This window comes from Myotis daubentonii, chromosome 18, assembly GCF_963259705.1.
Source record: "Myotis daubentonii chromosome 18, mMyoDau2.1, whole genome shotgun sequence".
In the NCBI taxonomy this organism is placed as follows: Eukaryota; Metazoa; Chordata; class Mammalia; order Chiroptera; family Vespertilionidae; genus Myotis; species Myotis daubentonii.
Genome location: NC_081857.1, coordinates 27,660,648 through 27,674,063, shown reverse-complemented (window position 1 = coordinate 27,674,063; position 13,416 = coordinate 27,660,648). Strand labels below are relative to the sequence as shown.

The 13,416-nt window shown below is 40.7% G+C and overlaps 2 protein-coding genes across 8 annotated transcripts in view; one reads left to right on the top strand and one right to left on the bottom strand.

Moving 5' to 3' along the window:
• CHD1L (chromodomain helicase DNA binding protein 1 like) overlaps positions 1 to 9,264 on the top strand; it is a 47,668-nt gene extending 38,404 nt beyond the window's left edge. For 2 of the 4 annotated variants that reach the window (XM_059674091.1, XM_059674092.1), the window contains 4 exons: positions 1,594 to 1,664; positions 3,803 to 3,917; positions 4,667 to 4,775; positions 8,917 to 9,264. In XM_059674091.1, coding sequence (XP_059530074.1) covers positions 1,594 to 1,664; positions 3,803 to 3,917; positions 4,667 to 4,775; positions 8,917 to 8,995 — 374 coding nt within the window. In that variant the 3' untranslated portion in view covers positions 8,996 to 9,264. Of the gene's footprint in view, positions 1 to 1,593; positions 1,665 to 3,802; positions 3,918 to 4,666; positions 4,776 to 8,916 lie in introns of those variants that run through there. The other 2 variants (XR_009449839.1, XR_009449838.1) reach the window with 1 other exon arrangement.
• A 1,100-nt stretch (positions 9,265 to 10,364) lies between these two features.
• Positions 10,365 to 13,413, bottom strand: LOC132220695 (histidine protein methyltransferase 1 homolog). Of its 4 annotated transcripts, none has more exons than XM_059674106.1 (2): positions 13,151 to 13,413; positions 10,365 to 12,362 (listed from the first exon to the last, which is right to left on the bottom strand). In XM_059674106.1, the coding sequence occupies exon 2, from the start codon at positions 12,165 to 12,167 to the stop codon at positions 11,049 to 11,051; it is 1,119 nt and encodes a 372-aa protein (XP_059530089.1). In that variant the 5' UTR covers positions 12,168 to 12,362; positions 13,151 to 13,413; the 3' UTR covers positions 10,365 to 11,048. The 4 variants fall into 4 exon arrangements, with proteins under 4 accessions (XP_059530089.1, XP_059530088.1, XP_059530090.1 ...); XM_059674105.1 differs by having other exon boundaries at positions 10,365 to 12,364; positions 13,205 to 13,413; XM_059674107.1 differs by having other exon boundaries at positions 10,365 to 12,364; positions 13,219 to 13,413.
• Positions 13,414 to 13,416: the final 3 nt, after the last annotated feature.

Sequence of the window (13,416 nt, the reverse complement as noted above, 5' to 3'; positions counted from 1 at the left end):
ATCAGGGAAATGTAAATTAAAACCACAGTATCACCTCACACCTTTCAGAATAGCTCTCATCAATAAATGAACAAATAAGTGTTGGTTAGGATGCAGAGAAAATGGAACTCTTGTGCACTGTTGGTGGGATTATAAATTAGTGCAGCCATTATGGAAAACAGTATGGAAAGTCCTCCCAAAATAAAAATAGAGCCTTCATGTGATCCAGCAATTCCACTTCTGGGTATTTATCCAAAGAAAACACACTAATTTGAAAAGAGATATGCAACCCTATGTTTATAACAGCATTATTAGTAATAGCCAAGATATGGAAGCAACCAAAATGTTCATCAGTAGATGAATGAAGAAAGAAGATGTGGTACATATTACTCAGCAATAAAAAAGAATGAAATTTTGTCATTTGTGACAACATGGTTGCACCTACTGGATACTATGCTAGGTTAAATAAGTCAGAGAAATACCCTATGATTTAACTCATATGTGGAATCTACAAAACAACACATACCCACAAAATGAATAAACAAAAAAAAAATAGAAACATCCATATTTATAGAGAAAAAGCTGATGGCTGCCAAAAGGTAAGGTGGGGTGAGAGGATGGGAAAAAAACAAACAAAACTTAAAGTGCTTCTGACAGTCTTCCTCACTTCAACATTCTGGCCACAGAGTAGGGGGAAAACATGTAAAAAATAACCTAATGCTGACTGTGAGTTCCAGAATATGGTCAGGCCCTCTGCAGCCAAACATGAGTATTAAGTCCTTGCCCAAGAAACAGGTGACTTGTTCTGAATCTTACAAAAAAAAAAATGCACCTTCTTAATTGCTTGCAGAGAATTTTAAAAGGTAACACTCATCTCCTTGATTTTATTTTCCTATAGACAAGCAATCAAAAATTGAATTGCCAATTTGTTTACGTGAATTATTTCAATTATGGACTCTACCTAGAGAGCTCAAACTTATCAGATGTTATTTGAACAGATTTAACAGGCACTTTTCTTTCAGTTCTTACTGATTCCATTTATATTTCTGAACAAAGAAGAGTATTTTTTATACAGTAAAACCTTGTACATGAGCCAGGAAAGAAATATGTTAATCTACCTGAGCTGAGTAATTTCTATTTAAAAAGTATTATTTTTTATATGTAAAGTACTGTGCCAGGATCTCAATTTTTCGTAAAACTTGAGCTTTTTGGGGAACGAAGCCATCTCTTTATGACAGTGGTAAACATAAATATTAGGCAAAAATGGCTCCACTTCCCAAAGGCCCTGGTGCTCCTGAATGGAGAGCAGGAAGCCACTCCGAGGACTGAACACAGAAGTTAGGGCACTTACAGAGAATGTCGTCATGTTCATGTCTGAATCCCCAGGCTTAGAGCACAATGCCTGGAATATAGGGTGTTCAATAACATCAGTAGTAAACTTTTGTAAAATAAATACAAAGTAGAAAAAATGTTTTTGAGGGGGGAAAAAGGAGTACCTAGCTGAGACAGTGACTGGGTCCAGGAGAGTGAGAAAAGGCAAATTTGAAACCCGATTGAACTCAGTCTGCAGCGAACTTAATGATCTTTCTGTTGCTCCTTTTTCTTTTTCCGCAGACTTGAGTTTGGGAGGTGTCCTTTTATTTCCTATTGATGATAGAGAGTCAAGAAACCAAGGGCAAGATTTGGTAAGTGGAACAAACACACATCTCAGTATCAGAGCTAAAATATGGCTCCTATCACCTCCCCTTGAAACCGCTCCTGCTCCCACTGGCCTCTGTCGCTGTAATTCGTTTGCCAGGGCTGCCGTAAAGTACCACAGGCTGGGTGGCTGCAGAAACTGAAACTTATTTTCTCACAGTTCTGGAGGCCACCAGCCCAAGATGAAGGTGCTGGGAAGGGTGGTTTCCTCTGAGGCCTCTCTGCTTGGCCTGCAGGTGGTTGGCTTCATGCTATGTGAGGACATGGGCTTTCCTCTGTGCCCAAATTTCTCCTTCCTGTAAGGATGTCGGTCAGATTGGATTAGCCCCACCCTAAAGACCTTTTCAATTTGATTACCTGTTTAAAGGTCTTCTCTCCAGATACAATCACATTTTGAAGTACTGAGGGTTAGGGTTTCCACATATGAATTTTGGGGGACACAATTCAGCCCTTAAGCAGGTTGAACCTCACCTTCTGCTGCACTCTGCCATCCCCCGTGCTTCTGTTCATCACAGCTTCTGGAACACTGTCCCCCACTTCCTTCTTCTCTCCACTGATATAGAGGACAGGCCCCTCCTAATTGCAGAGTTTAATTTTGTCTTTTTATCCTCAATATTGCATGCAGTATGGCTTATAGGAAATGCTCAATAAACATTTACTGAATGAATAGGAAAACATGACTAAAAAAACTCTGACGGTTTTGTCATTTGTTACATGAAAAGTTCTGTAAAAGACCTTGTTTTCTAGCCAGTCATAAGCCAAGAAGAACCAATCCACATTTCCTCTGCCTGCATTAAAATTCTTCTTTTGTATCTTAAGTGTCTCCCACTTGCTGTCATTTGGAATTATTGTAAAATGTTTTATTTACCACTAACTTAGCTTTCTCCAGGGCCTGAATTCATTCAAATTTTGGGCCAAACTTCACTGACTTAGCCCTGACTGGTGTGGCTCAGTTGGTAGGAGCCTTGTTCCATATACCAAAAGGTCATGGGTTCAATCCCCAGTTGGGGCACATGTGGGAGGCAACCAATTGATTTTTTTTTCTCCCACATCAATGTTTCTCTCTCTCCCTTCTCTTTCTCTAAAATTCAATGAACATGTCCTTGGGTGAGGATTAAAAAAACAAAAAAATGAAAATTTCACTGACTTAAATAAGACATTTAGAAACTAGGCTGAGAGGACCTTTTCTTGAGGTTAATGGCCTGTGTGCCTAACAACAAAGTGGTTTCTGCTTGTTTAGTCATTTAGTCATTTCTAAAATGCTAAAAAATGAGAATGACACAGTGGTTGTGCATAAGAAGCTCAGAAGCCAGTGACTCAGAAAAAACTGTTTACAGTGAGTACAACCAAGACTATGATGTGACTACTGGTGTAAGTCCCAGATATTGTCTTGACACTCTCTCTAGCTCTACCCCTCTTCGATTAGGAGGGTGGAGGTAGTTGGCATTTTGAACAGAGATAGAATGACAGCTTATCCTGGTGGTTGCAGAGCTTACCTGAGCATCAGCTGGTGGGCTGGAGTACAAGAACCTCAAAAGGCCTTTCTGCTCCAGAGACTCTGAAAAATTCCTTCTTTATCCTTGAGAGCATTTAGAAAGGCCAACATGTCTTGGACTCAGGTGTTTTTTTCTTCTTCTAATTTTTAAATATATTTTTATTTATTTCAGAGAGGAAGGGAGAGGGAGAGACAGATAGAAACATCCATGTTGAGAGAGAATCATTGATTGGCTGCCTCCTGCATGTCCCACACTGGGAATCGAGCCCGCAACCCGGGCATGTGCCCTGAGTGGGAATTGAACCGTGGCCATCTGGTTCATAGGTTGACGCTCAGCCACTGAGCCATGCCAGCTGGGCGTCAGGTTTTAACCTATCTTAAAAAGAGTAAGAAAAGCTTATATAGTTACCACAAAATAAGATAAAACAATTACAATGGGGTGTGAAATCATAGATTTGGAAGTATATGGCTACTCAGGCAGAGCATTTAAAAGAGGTGGAGCTATATTGAGTGATCCATGTAGGGCTATGCCTATTAGGGGACTGCTCACACCCCCTCCAACGGCAGGCCACTTAGTTGGCTGTGTAGCCATCTCATGCCATGTCAGCTATTAATGATGGTTTCTCCTAGTTGGCCTTGATTGTGGCTCAGCACCGTGATCGCTCCAATGTCCTGTCCGGCATTAAGATGACAGCCCTAGAAGAGGGCCTGAAGAAGATTTCTTTAGCAGCAAAGAAAAAGAAAGGTGAGCTCCTCCATTTGTCCTCAGGAGTAGATGGATTTCTGTAATACGGTTTTTAAGGGGTGAGAAATGTCAAGAACCTGTTCAGTATACATATAAAGGTAAGTCCCGATGTGAGAGGCGAGAGAAGTACCACCTTGTCATCTTGTACTTGTAAAGCCCTTTTTCTGTATCCCTGTATCTGTGATCTCTGTGTACCATCTGCATCCACTGGGGGACTTGTGTCATGATTTTACAGATGAGGAAGGAGGCACCGGAGGTGAAGTAAACTGGTCATATGCAGTTGGGAAATGTCCTCTCTTGGAGAGTCCCAGTCCACATCAGCAGACAGCTCTCTGTCAAAAACCATAGTTTAGTGTTGTTTCCAAACCTTGTCTATCTCAGAGTTTGTTGAACTGATTGACTTGTTAAAGAATCTTTGCTGATTTTGATTACATCTCGACCATTGATCATATATTCTGTTTCCATTGTACCTACTTCTTTCCAGGGCCTACCTGTAGGTCAGTCCTTGTGTTCAACAGAATTATTTTTCCGTATTACATCCCTCCCCAGAATATTCTTGATGTTATAATTGTATGCTTTGAGTGGGATGCTCCATGATTATGCATGTTTGGTCCGTTGGAAACCACAGAGTGACTAAGAGTAAAGATTATTTTCTCCTTTGTGTGTGTGTATATATATATATATATATATCTCCACCAATCCATTTTTGATGAAGGAAGACATCATAATCTATTTCTTCTTTTCAACAGCAAGTGTCCATCTCCCACGCATTGGGCATGCTACGAAAGGTTTCAACTGGTATGGCACTGAGCGACTTATACGGAAATACTTGGCTGCAAAAGGCATCCCAACTTATGTGTATCCTTTTGTTACTCTAATAGTGACCCCTCCCACTTCAAAAGGGAAAATGTCCTATATTTTCTGATATCACTAATCCAACGCCAAAGCCTCCTCTGCCACATTTTTTCACTCTGTCCCTCTTTAATGAGAGAAAATCTAGGAAGCACTTTCTAACTTTTATCGAAGAAGACAAGTACATCCAAGCATTTCTGGGTGCCAAGAGCTAAAAGATACATGAGAGGAGACCCATGTGGGTGGCTGGAGGTGGTGTCTTGGCTGAGGCACTCTGCGGGCACCTTCCCGTGGGGTCCAGCGGCCGAGTGGGCAGAGGCCCAGGGTGGGAGGGCCTGCCCTCCTGAGAGCCAGGGTCTCTGATAGCTCAGCGACTTCTCCTGAGGAGGTACCTGACATCTTCAGGAAATCTCAAGGTTGGTGGGCACCCCTCACTTCCAGATCTCTGTAGACCCCACAAAGTCTTGGTGACCTGACAGTAACATCCCCCCATACCACCAGTCTATATAACAACCTTTAACTTCCAGGATGGACCTGACTTTCAAGAATGAGGTGTCAACAGTGAGACACCCGTGGTTGTGGATTTTCATGCACAGTGGTGTGGCCCCTGCAAGATCCTGGGGCCAAGGTTAGAGAAGGTGATGGCCAAGCAGCATGGGAAGGTGGTGATGGCCAAGGTGGATATTGATGACCACACAGACCTTCCCATAGAGCAGTGATGGCGAACCTATGACACGCGTGTCAGAGGTGACATGCGAACTCATTTTTTTGGTTGATTTTTCTTTGTTAAATGGCATTTAAATATATAAAACAAATGTCAAAAATATAAGTCTTTGTTTTACTATGGTTGCAAATATCAAAAAATTTCTATATGTGACACGGCACCAGAGATAAGTTAGGGTTTTTCAAAATGCTGACACGCCGAGCTCAAAGGGTTCGCCATCACTGCCCTAGAGTATGAGGTGTCAGTTGTGTGGGCATCAAGGATGAGGACCAGCTGGAGGCCTTCCTGCAGGAGCTGGTTGGCTGACAAGCAGGGAAGAGCCCTTCTTGCTCTTGCCCACTGGGACCCTGTGGTCCTGGGAGGGACCCTGTGGTCCTGGGAGGGACCCTGATGGAACTCAGTCCTGTGTAGGCCCCTCCCACCTCCTCCCTTCTGTCTGGCCCCAGAAGGGCCTGTGCTTTTGCTGCATCCCAAAAGTTTTGATATGTTATGTTGTTGTTCTCATTTGTCTGTATATATCTTTTGATCTCACCTTTTATTTCTTCTTTGACCCAATCATTTTTTAGTAATATGTTGTTTGACCTCCACATATCTGTAGGTTTCTTTACTTCCTCTTTGCAGTTGATTTCTAATTTCAAAGCATTGTGGTCAGAGAATATACTTGATATAATTTCATTCTTCTTGAATTTGTTGAGGCTAGTTTTGGGACCCAGTATATGGTCTATCATTGTGTACTGGAGAAGAATGTATAATCTGATGTTCTGGGATGGAAAGCTCTGTAGATGTCAATTATATCCATTTGGTCTAATGTATCATTTAAGGCCGATATTTCTGTGTTGATTTTCTGTTTGGATGATCTGTCTAAAGCTGTCAATGGGGTTTGAGGATCCCCAACTATTTATCATTATAAAATGCCCATCTTTGTCTCTTGCTACCTTTTTTATCTTGAATTCTATTTTGTCAGGTTTAAGTATGGCTACACCTGCTTTTCTGTGGGTGCTATTTGCTTGGAGACTCGTTTTCCACCCTTTCACTTTGAATCTGCCTTTGTCTTTGCAGCTTAGATGTGTCTCCTGAAAGCAGCAGGTGGTTGAGTTTTGTTTTTTTGATCCAGTCTGCTATTCTGTGCCTCGTTATTGGTGAATTCAGTCCATTTACATTTAGGCTAATTATTTATGTATGAGGATTCCTGTAGCCATTTTATCTTTTGTCTATCTTTTGTTTCTGTGTCTCTGTTGGTTCTTTCCTTTGTGTTTATGTCTGTTTTTGTTTGTTTGGTGGCATTTCATGCTTCCTTCCTCTGTTTCTTCTTTTTTTATGCTAAGTTTCTCAGTTTTGGGTTTTTTGTGTGAGGTTACTATTAGATTTCTGAAAAAAAAAAAGAAGTATATTTTCTTTTTAATGCATCTGGCCTTCATCCTCCTTTGCCAGTTCAGACCCGTTTCCCATACCCATTTTTGTTTTGGTTGTCACAAATTATCCCTGTGTATGCTCTCAGGTTGTTGGTGATATTACTCATAGATTTGTGACTTTCTGTTCTTTGCTGCAGGTAGAATAATCTCCTTGAGTATTTCCTGCAATGGAAATCTTCTGGTGATGAATTGCCTCAGTTTCTGTATGTCTGGAAAAGTCTTTATTTTACCTTTATATTCAAAGGATAGCTTTGCTGGATATATTATGCTTGGTTGGTAATTTCTCTCAGTATTTTGAATATTTTGTAGAGTTTCTGCTGAGAAGTCCGATGGTAACCTAATGGGTTTTCCTTTGTAGGTAACTCTTTTTCTCTGGCTGCTTTGAGAATCGTTTTTTTTTTGTTCTTAATTTATATATATATTTTTTATTGATTTCAGAGGGGAAGGGAGAGGGAGAGAGAAACATCAATGATGAAAGAGAATCATTGATTGGCTGCCTCCTGCACACCCCCTACTGAGGATCGAGCCTGCAACCCGGGCATGTGCCCTTGACCGGAATCGAACTCAGGACCCTTCAGTCCACAGGCTGACACTCTGTCCACTGAGCCAAACTGGCTAGGGCTTTTTGTCCTTAATTTTTAACTGTTTTAATATATTTTGTTTTGGAGAAGGCGACTTTGGATTAAGGTAATTAGATGTTCTTGCTTCTTGGATTCAAGGATCTAGTTCTTGCCATAGGTTTGGGAGGTTCTCATTAACTATTCGAATAGGTTCTCCATTCCCTTCTTAGTCTCTTCTTCTGATATGCGTATTATTTTTATATTGCAGAGTTCTTTCATTTTTTTATGCTCATCTTTTTCTTCCTTCTACATTATTTCTAAATTTCTATCTTTGATGTCACTGATCCTTTCCTCTATTTGGTTTGCTCTGTTTCCTATCCTTATTAGTTCATTCTTCACTTCTTCCATCGAAGTCTTTATCTCCAGGATTTCTGTTAGGTTCTTCTTTTAAAGTTTCAATCTTTTTGGTGAAGTACTCATTTTGTGTGTTGTTTTCTGAGCTTACTAAATTGCTGTCTGTATTTTCTTGCATCTTGTTGAGTATTTTCAGAACTGCAATCTTGGAATTCTACAGTATTTGTCCTCCTGCTTGCAGTTAATGTGCTCTGTAAGCATACTCCAAGGGCAAAGTGAGATCTAGCAACCACCGCCTAACAACCACCCTGCTTTCCTGTGCTGTGTTCCTGCCCAGGACACTCAGTTCAACCACAGCTAGTTCTGCTCTTTCCTGCACAGAGTCTGTCTGTTTCACCAGGCGGAAGGGGCTGTCCACAATGACCAGATTCCTCCCCTCTCCCAGCTGAGCCTGGCTGTGTTCCTGGCTCATATCAGCCCCACTCCCTTTTTGCCTCCCCTTTTGCTCCACATGCCTGTCTTTAGATGTTTCACAGTGTGGGTCTCTCAGGCATATTTGTGCTTGAGCAGGGAATCTTTTGTTGAAATATGGGTGTTCAGGTTGTTGAAACTTCCAGAGGAGAGACTAAGGGGTCTCCCACGCCACCATTCCTCTGATATAATCTAGTTTTGCTAGACTAGTATTTTCTTCTAATGACCTCTTTGTTGTATAAGTTAGAATTGTTTGAACTATATTACAAGAAGTCCAAATGTTATAATTATATAGAAACTCTGTCTTTTTTTTACTTAGATCTTACTGAAATTAATTCACTCAGTGTTGGTTTTCAAGGTATTTAAGTTACTATAAAAACTTAGTAGAGAAGTCATGTTTTATACTCTTGCATAATTCAAGCAGTATCAAAAGCATTCTAGTCCATCAGCAAAAGCAGTAAGAAGTACTATCAACATCTGAAGGATTTGTAATATGGTGAAAGGGGATCAAAGGCAGTCTACTTCTGGAGTGGTTATCTCAACAATGACTAAACTAGACAACTAGTAGTTCTAGTAAAGTTGATTTTAAAGTGATGAGATGCATCTTCCTTGACTGTCCTTACCAGATACTACTTTCCCAGAAACAAGGCTGCCGCCCCTCATTCACAGTCCTCATCTTCCTCCTCAGGACAGCTGCCGCCCTGAGAACCAGCCCCGGCTCAGCCCCAGCCCAGCCCCAGCCTTCAGCCGCTAGCTAAGGGTTTTGCTCAGAACTACTGTAATAGAATATTTTGAAAGGAATTGGGATCTGAAAGGTGGGCCTCTTTTTAAATTCTAATTTTGTTCTGGATGTGTTGCTCTGATTGGTACCTGTAATACAGGGATGTATACGTTAGTTGGGAAAGTCCTTTGGCAGCTTCTCAGGGCCCCAGTTGGCATAGCTATTTGAATAATAATAAAATTTCTATCTCTAATGGTTTCACTGCTTTCTTTCCCCCAATCTAGATTTCTTCCCCTCTGTCAGACTGGATTAGAATATGTAATAGTCTAAGTGTTCTAATTGCCACCAACATAAGCTATATATTTAATATAATATCAACCAAAATACCAAAGGAATTGTTTAAATTGTCAGAATGATTGTAGAGTTTACCTGGGAAAAATAAACATATATACATAGTAAATATCATACACTGTACTTTCAACAACAAAGAGAAAGGTTTGAAAAGGAAAGAGCAAGTCTTGCCTGACAGATAAAATTACATTATACAGGTACACTGATTAAAACAGTTTACTACTTGTACAGAAATGGGCAATGGAAGGATACACCTAGATGGGGTTAAGACAACTATCTAATCATTGGAGGGAGAGGGGGAAGATAAAATCATTTGGTCTAGCTCTACCAAGGCATTAGGGGTGAGTTAAATATTTGACCACATATAGCAGGCTAATTTTCAAGTTGATAATTTTCTATGGCCCGAGAATGATGTTATAAATATCCAAATGGCCCTTGGCCGAAAAAAGGTTCTCTACCCCTGGTATATATAAAAGTTGTTAAAGAAAATACACCCTAAAAGTTCCCTTCAGAAGGAAAAAAACATTGTTTTCTTTTTCTCTTATTTTTTTTGTATCCATATGAGATAATGGATATTAACTAAACTTATATACATGATATGTTTATAATATGACTATATATATATACACATTAGGGATTTATGTATATTATATACAATTTTTAATGATGGGCATAAATAAGATCCTTTAACTGTGACTTCCATTTCAGAATAATACAAGGGTGCTAAGAAATATTTGTGATGAAAAATAGGCAGTGGTAAGGTTGAGACCACTGGGGTGGTAAGAAAAGCTTTTAAGCCCTAGCTGGTTTGGCTCAGTAGATAGAGCATCAGCCTGCGGATCAAAGGGTCCCAGGTTCAATTCCGGTCAAGGGCACATGCCAGGAGTTACGGGCTTGATCCCCAATAGGAAGCGTGCAGGAGGCAGCCGATCAGTGATTCTCTCGCATCATTGATGTTTCTATCTCTCCCTCTCCCTTCCTCTCTGAAATAAAAAAAAAATAAATAAATAAAAAAAAATAAAAGCTTTTAAATAGACATCAGTTCAGATTCTGATTCAAGGTGAGAAATGTGACAGGGATTTAATTAGTTCCTTGACTCTCAATTTCTTTATAAAATGGAAATACTATTTATAACCTGAACCATAACCTAATTCAGGGCTGTTATTAATATTAAATGTTAGTATATATAAAGCTCTTCTGCCCTGCACATAGTAAATACTGAGAACTGTTAGCTATTGTGACCATTATTAAAATGAGGATGCTATATGCCTCATTTTAAGCAAGATGCTATACAAAGTACCTAGTTAACAGATGTCCAGTAAATAGATTTTATTGAATCCTAATTTCTCAAAATAAGACCCGAAGCATGGAGGCATGGAACAGACTGACATACTTTGATGTGGGGTTGTGGGGGACGAGAAGAGATGAACCCAATGACTTATATGCATAGCCCATGGACATGGGCAGTAGGATGGTGAAGACCTGGGGGGGAGGGAGGAGGGCCTGGGAGGAGCGGGGAAAGGGAGAGAAAATGGGAGACATCTGTGATGCCATCAACAACAACAAAAAATATTAAAAAATAAGACCCTTGCTAATTGTATTATAAAAAATAGCAAAGCAGAAATTAAACACTCTAAACAAGTTTTTAGTTATTCTGTTTATTTTACTTAGGACACTCCATGGACATTAACTGGGATACTTAAAAGTCATTTCAATTAGGAATCTTTTTAGTCCTTCGTCAATTATTTCAAGTGTTCTAGTCTTAAATACATTCCTTTCTTCTACAAACTTCTGAAAGAGATGAACACCTCCACCTACACCAAAATAATGTGCTTTGCTGGCCAAAAGCACCCGCCCACTTTTACCTAACAATTGAAGGAATGTTTGGTGCAAAGTACCATAGTAATCTGGATTGTAAATCGTTTCTGAGGTGAGAATGAGGTCGTATTTTTCAAAATGTTTTTCACTGGTTACAAGCTTACAAAACTTAGACCACTCCCCAGAAAAGAACCGGCATTGACCTAGTTTTTGTGCTACTTTCGATTTCCTGCATCTTTTCACATCCGGCTCATTTCCGTCATTTTCTTCATCTTCCAAAGTGGAGTTAGCCACCATGTTAGGTAAAGTTACTTCATCGATCACCAAACTGTTATAATCTTGAAAATGAACTTCTTTAGCCCCTCCCTTGAGTGCAATTAAACCCAGCAACCCTGATCCACAGCCAAGATCCAACACTTTCCCCCCAGCAAATTTCACTTGGGCCTTTGCAAAATAAGCCAGGAGGTCAAAGGTACATTCCCAGATTTTTAAACCTCCTTCATAAACACCGGTAATCAGATCAGAGTGAGAAGAAAAGGTCTTTGAAACGATGTTTTCTCCAGGGAAGTTCTCTTTCAACAAGACGGTTTTCACTACTGATATGTTAACGTGCTGGAGACCTGGTAATGTTTCTATGACTTTATTTTCTAACACTTTCTTTAAATCTTTAGGCACAGCATGCTCTTTGGCAAGTCTCAAGCAAGGCTGTTTTTCATGAGGCTCTAAGTTCCCTGAACTGTGAGCTGCATTGAGTGAGGTGCATGTGTCTTGGGAGGGAGCTGCATGTCCCACTGACGTAGGTCCCCACGAGTGATTCGGAGGCAAGACAGACTGCTCTGTAGAACATTTTGTGTCCCCCTGTTTACCTTTTTGACTTTCTGAGACTGAAGACTCTTTTGAGGAAATTGGGGTCAAAGTTCCATCTCCAGGGGGTGTTAATTCATTATCCAGATGGTCTTCTATAGTGAAATTAAATTGGAAGGTCATCCTCGTACAATCCTTCAGTTCAAAGGGAGACTCCTCAGCTTCGGGATGGAATTGATGACACAGAACATAAACCTGTTTCAGTTATTTAAGTCGTTTTGTTTGGGTCACTTTCTCGGTAGTGGCTTATACAGTTACAAATATTTAGAGATGTTTCCAAATGACTTTTTAGAGGTCTTTGCTTTTCTTTCCGTTTAACTCTGGAGGAAAATAAATAAAATTGTTAGTAAATAGTAAAATGACACATTTCCTTAAAATATAATATTAAACAGTAATCATCCCAACCCCCTCAGCTAGCTACTTTTTCTATACAAGTTTTGAGGGAAATAAGGAGATTTGGAAACACACAACCTCAAAGTTGTCAAAAGCTGAATTAGAGAATGAAGAGTAAAAACAAATAATAGAACAACAGCAGCAACAACTACAAAAAACAAAGTCCCAAATTTTTGGGAAGGAACTGACAAGTCTAGCTGCTTGGTGTCTGTCACGTCATGACCCTGCCCAAACATATTAACCTACTAAACTGACAGCATCTCTTCACTCAGTCTGTTCCTCTTTCAAGTAACAGGAAATCAAGAGTTTATTTTGGTAAATGTGTAGCCCTGTAAAAACTTGCATGGTTCTACTCTGGTGCAAGTTCATGCAAATGACCTCACAACACTTAGTGGATATCAGCAGCCCTAAGTGCATGGGAGTGGGGTGATTTTGGAGTAATCAGTAAAGATTAGTTTGGCGGCAGAGCAAACACAATAAAGACACTGAACGGTTGGAGAGGCCTGTGGACAGTAGAAGCAACTTTACCGAGACTCTCACGGTACTAACCTGCTTCAGATCGTACAATTCTGGCAGGTGGGGTCTCTATTCCCATTCAACAAGACGGACAAAGTAGGGTCACACGGTGAAGTGGACAGGAACCTGATCCAGCCCCATCAGATGTGCAATCTCAAAGGCCCTTGGGATCGACGGTAGCAAATCTGGGGACTTACGGCCTTCACCTCCCCAAAACGCCTCAATGTAACAACAAATACAGTAATCTAGACATTGGGATGCTCACAGCTCCGCCAGTTACCAGCTCACGGCCGCGTGTAGAAACCTCATGTCACGCCAGATGCTCTGGGCTGAAAGCGCGCACCAGTGAGTCGAGTCCTCCGCGGGCCAGAGAGGCCCGGTTTTTCTCAGCCGCGCAAGGCCCGGGCTCAACAAGGAACGCAGCCCGCTCCCTCTCTATGGTATTGGCGCCGTCGGAGAGCTC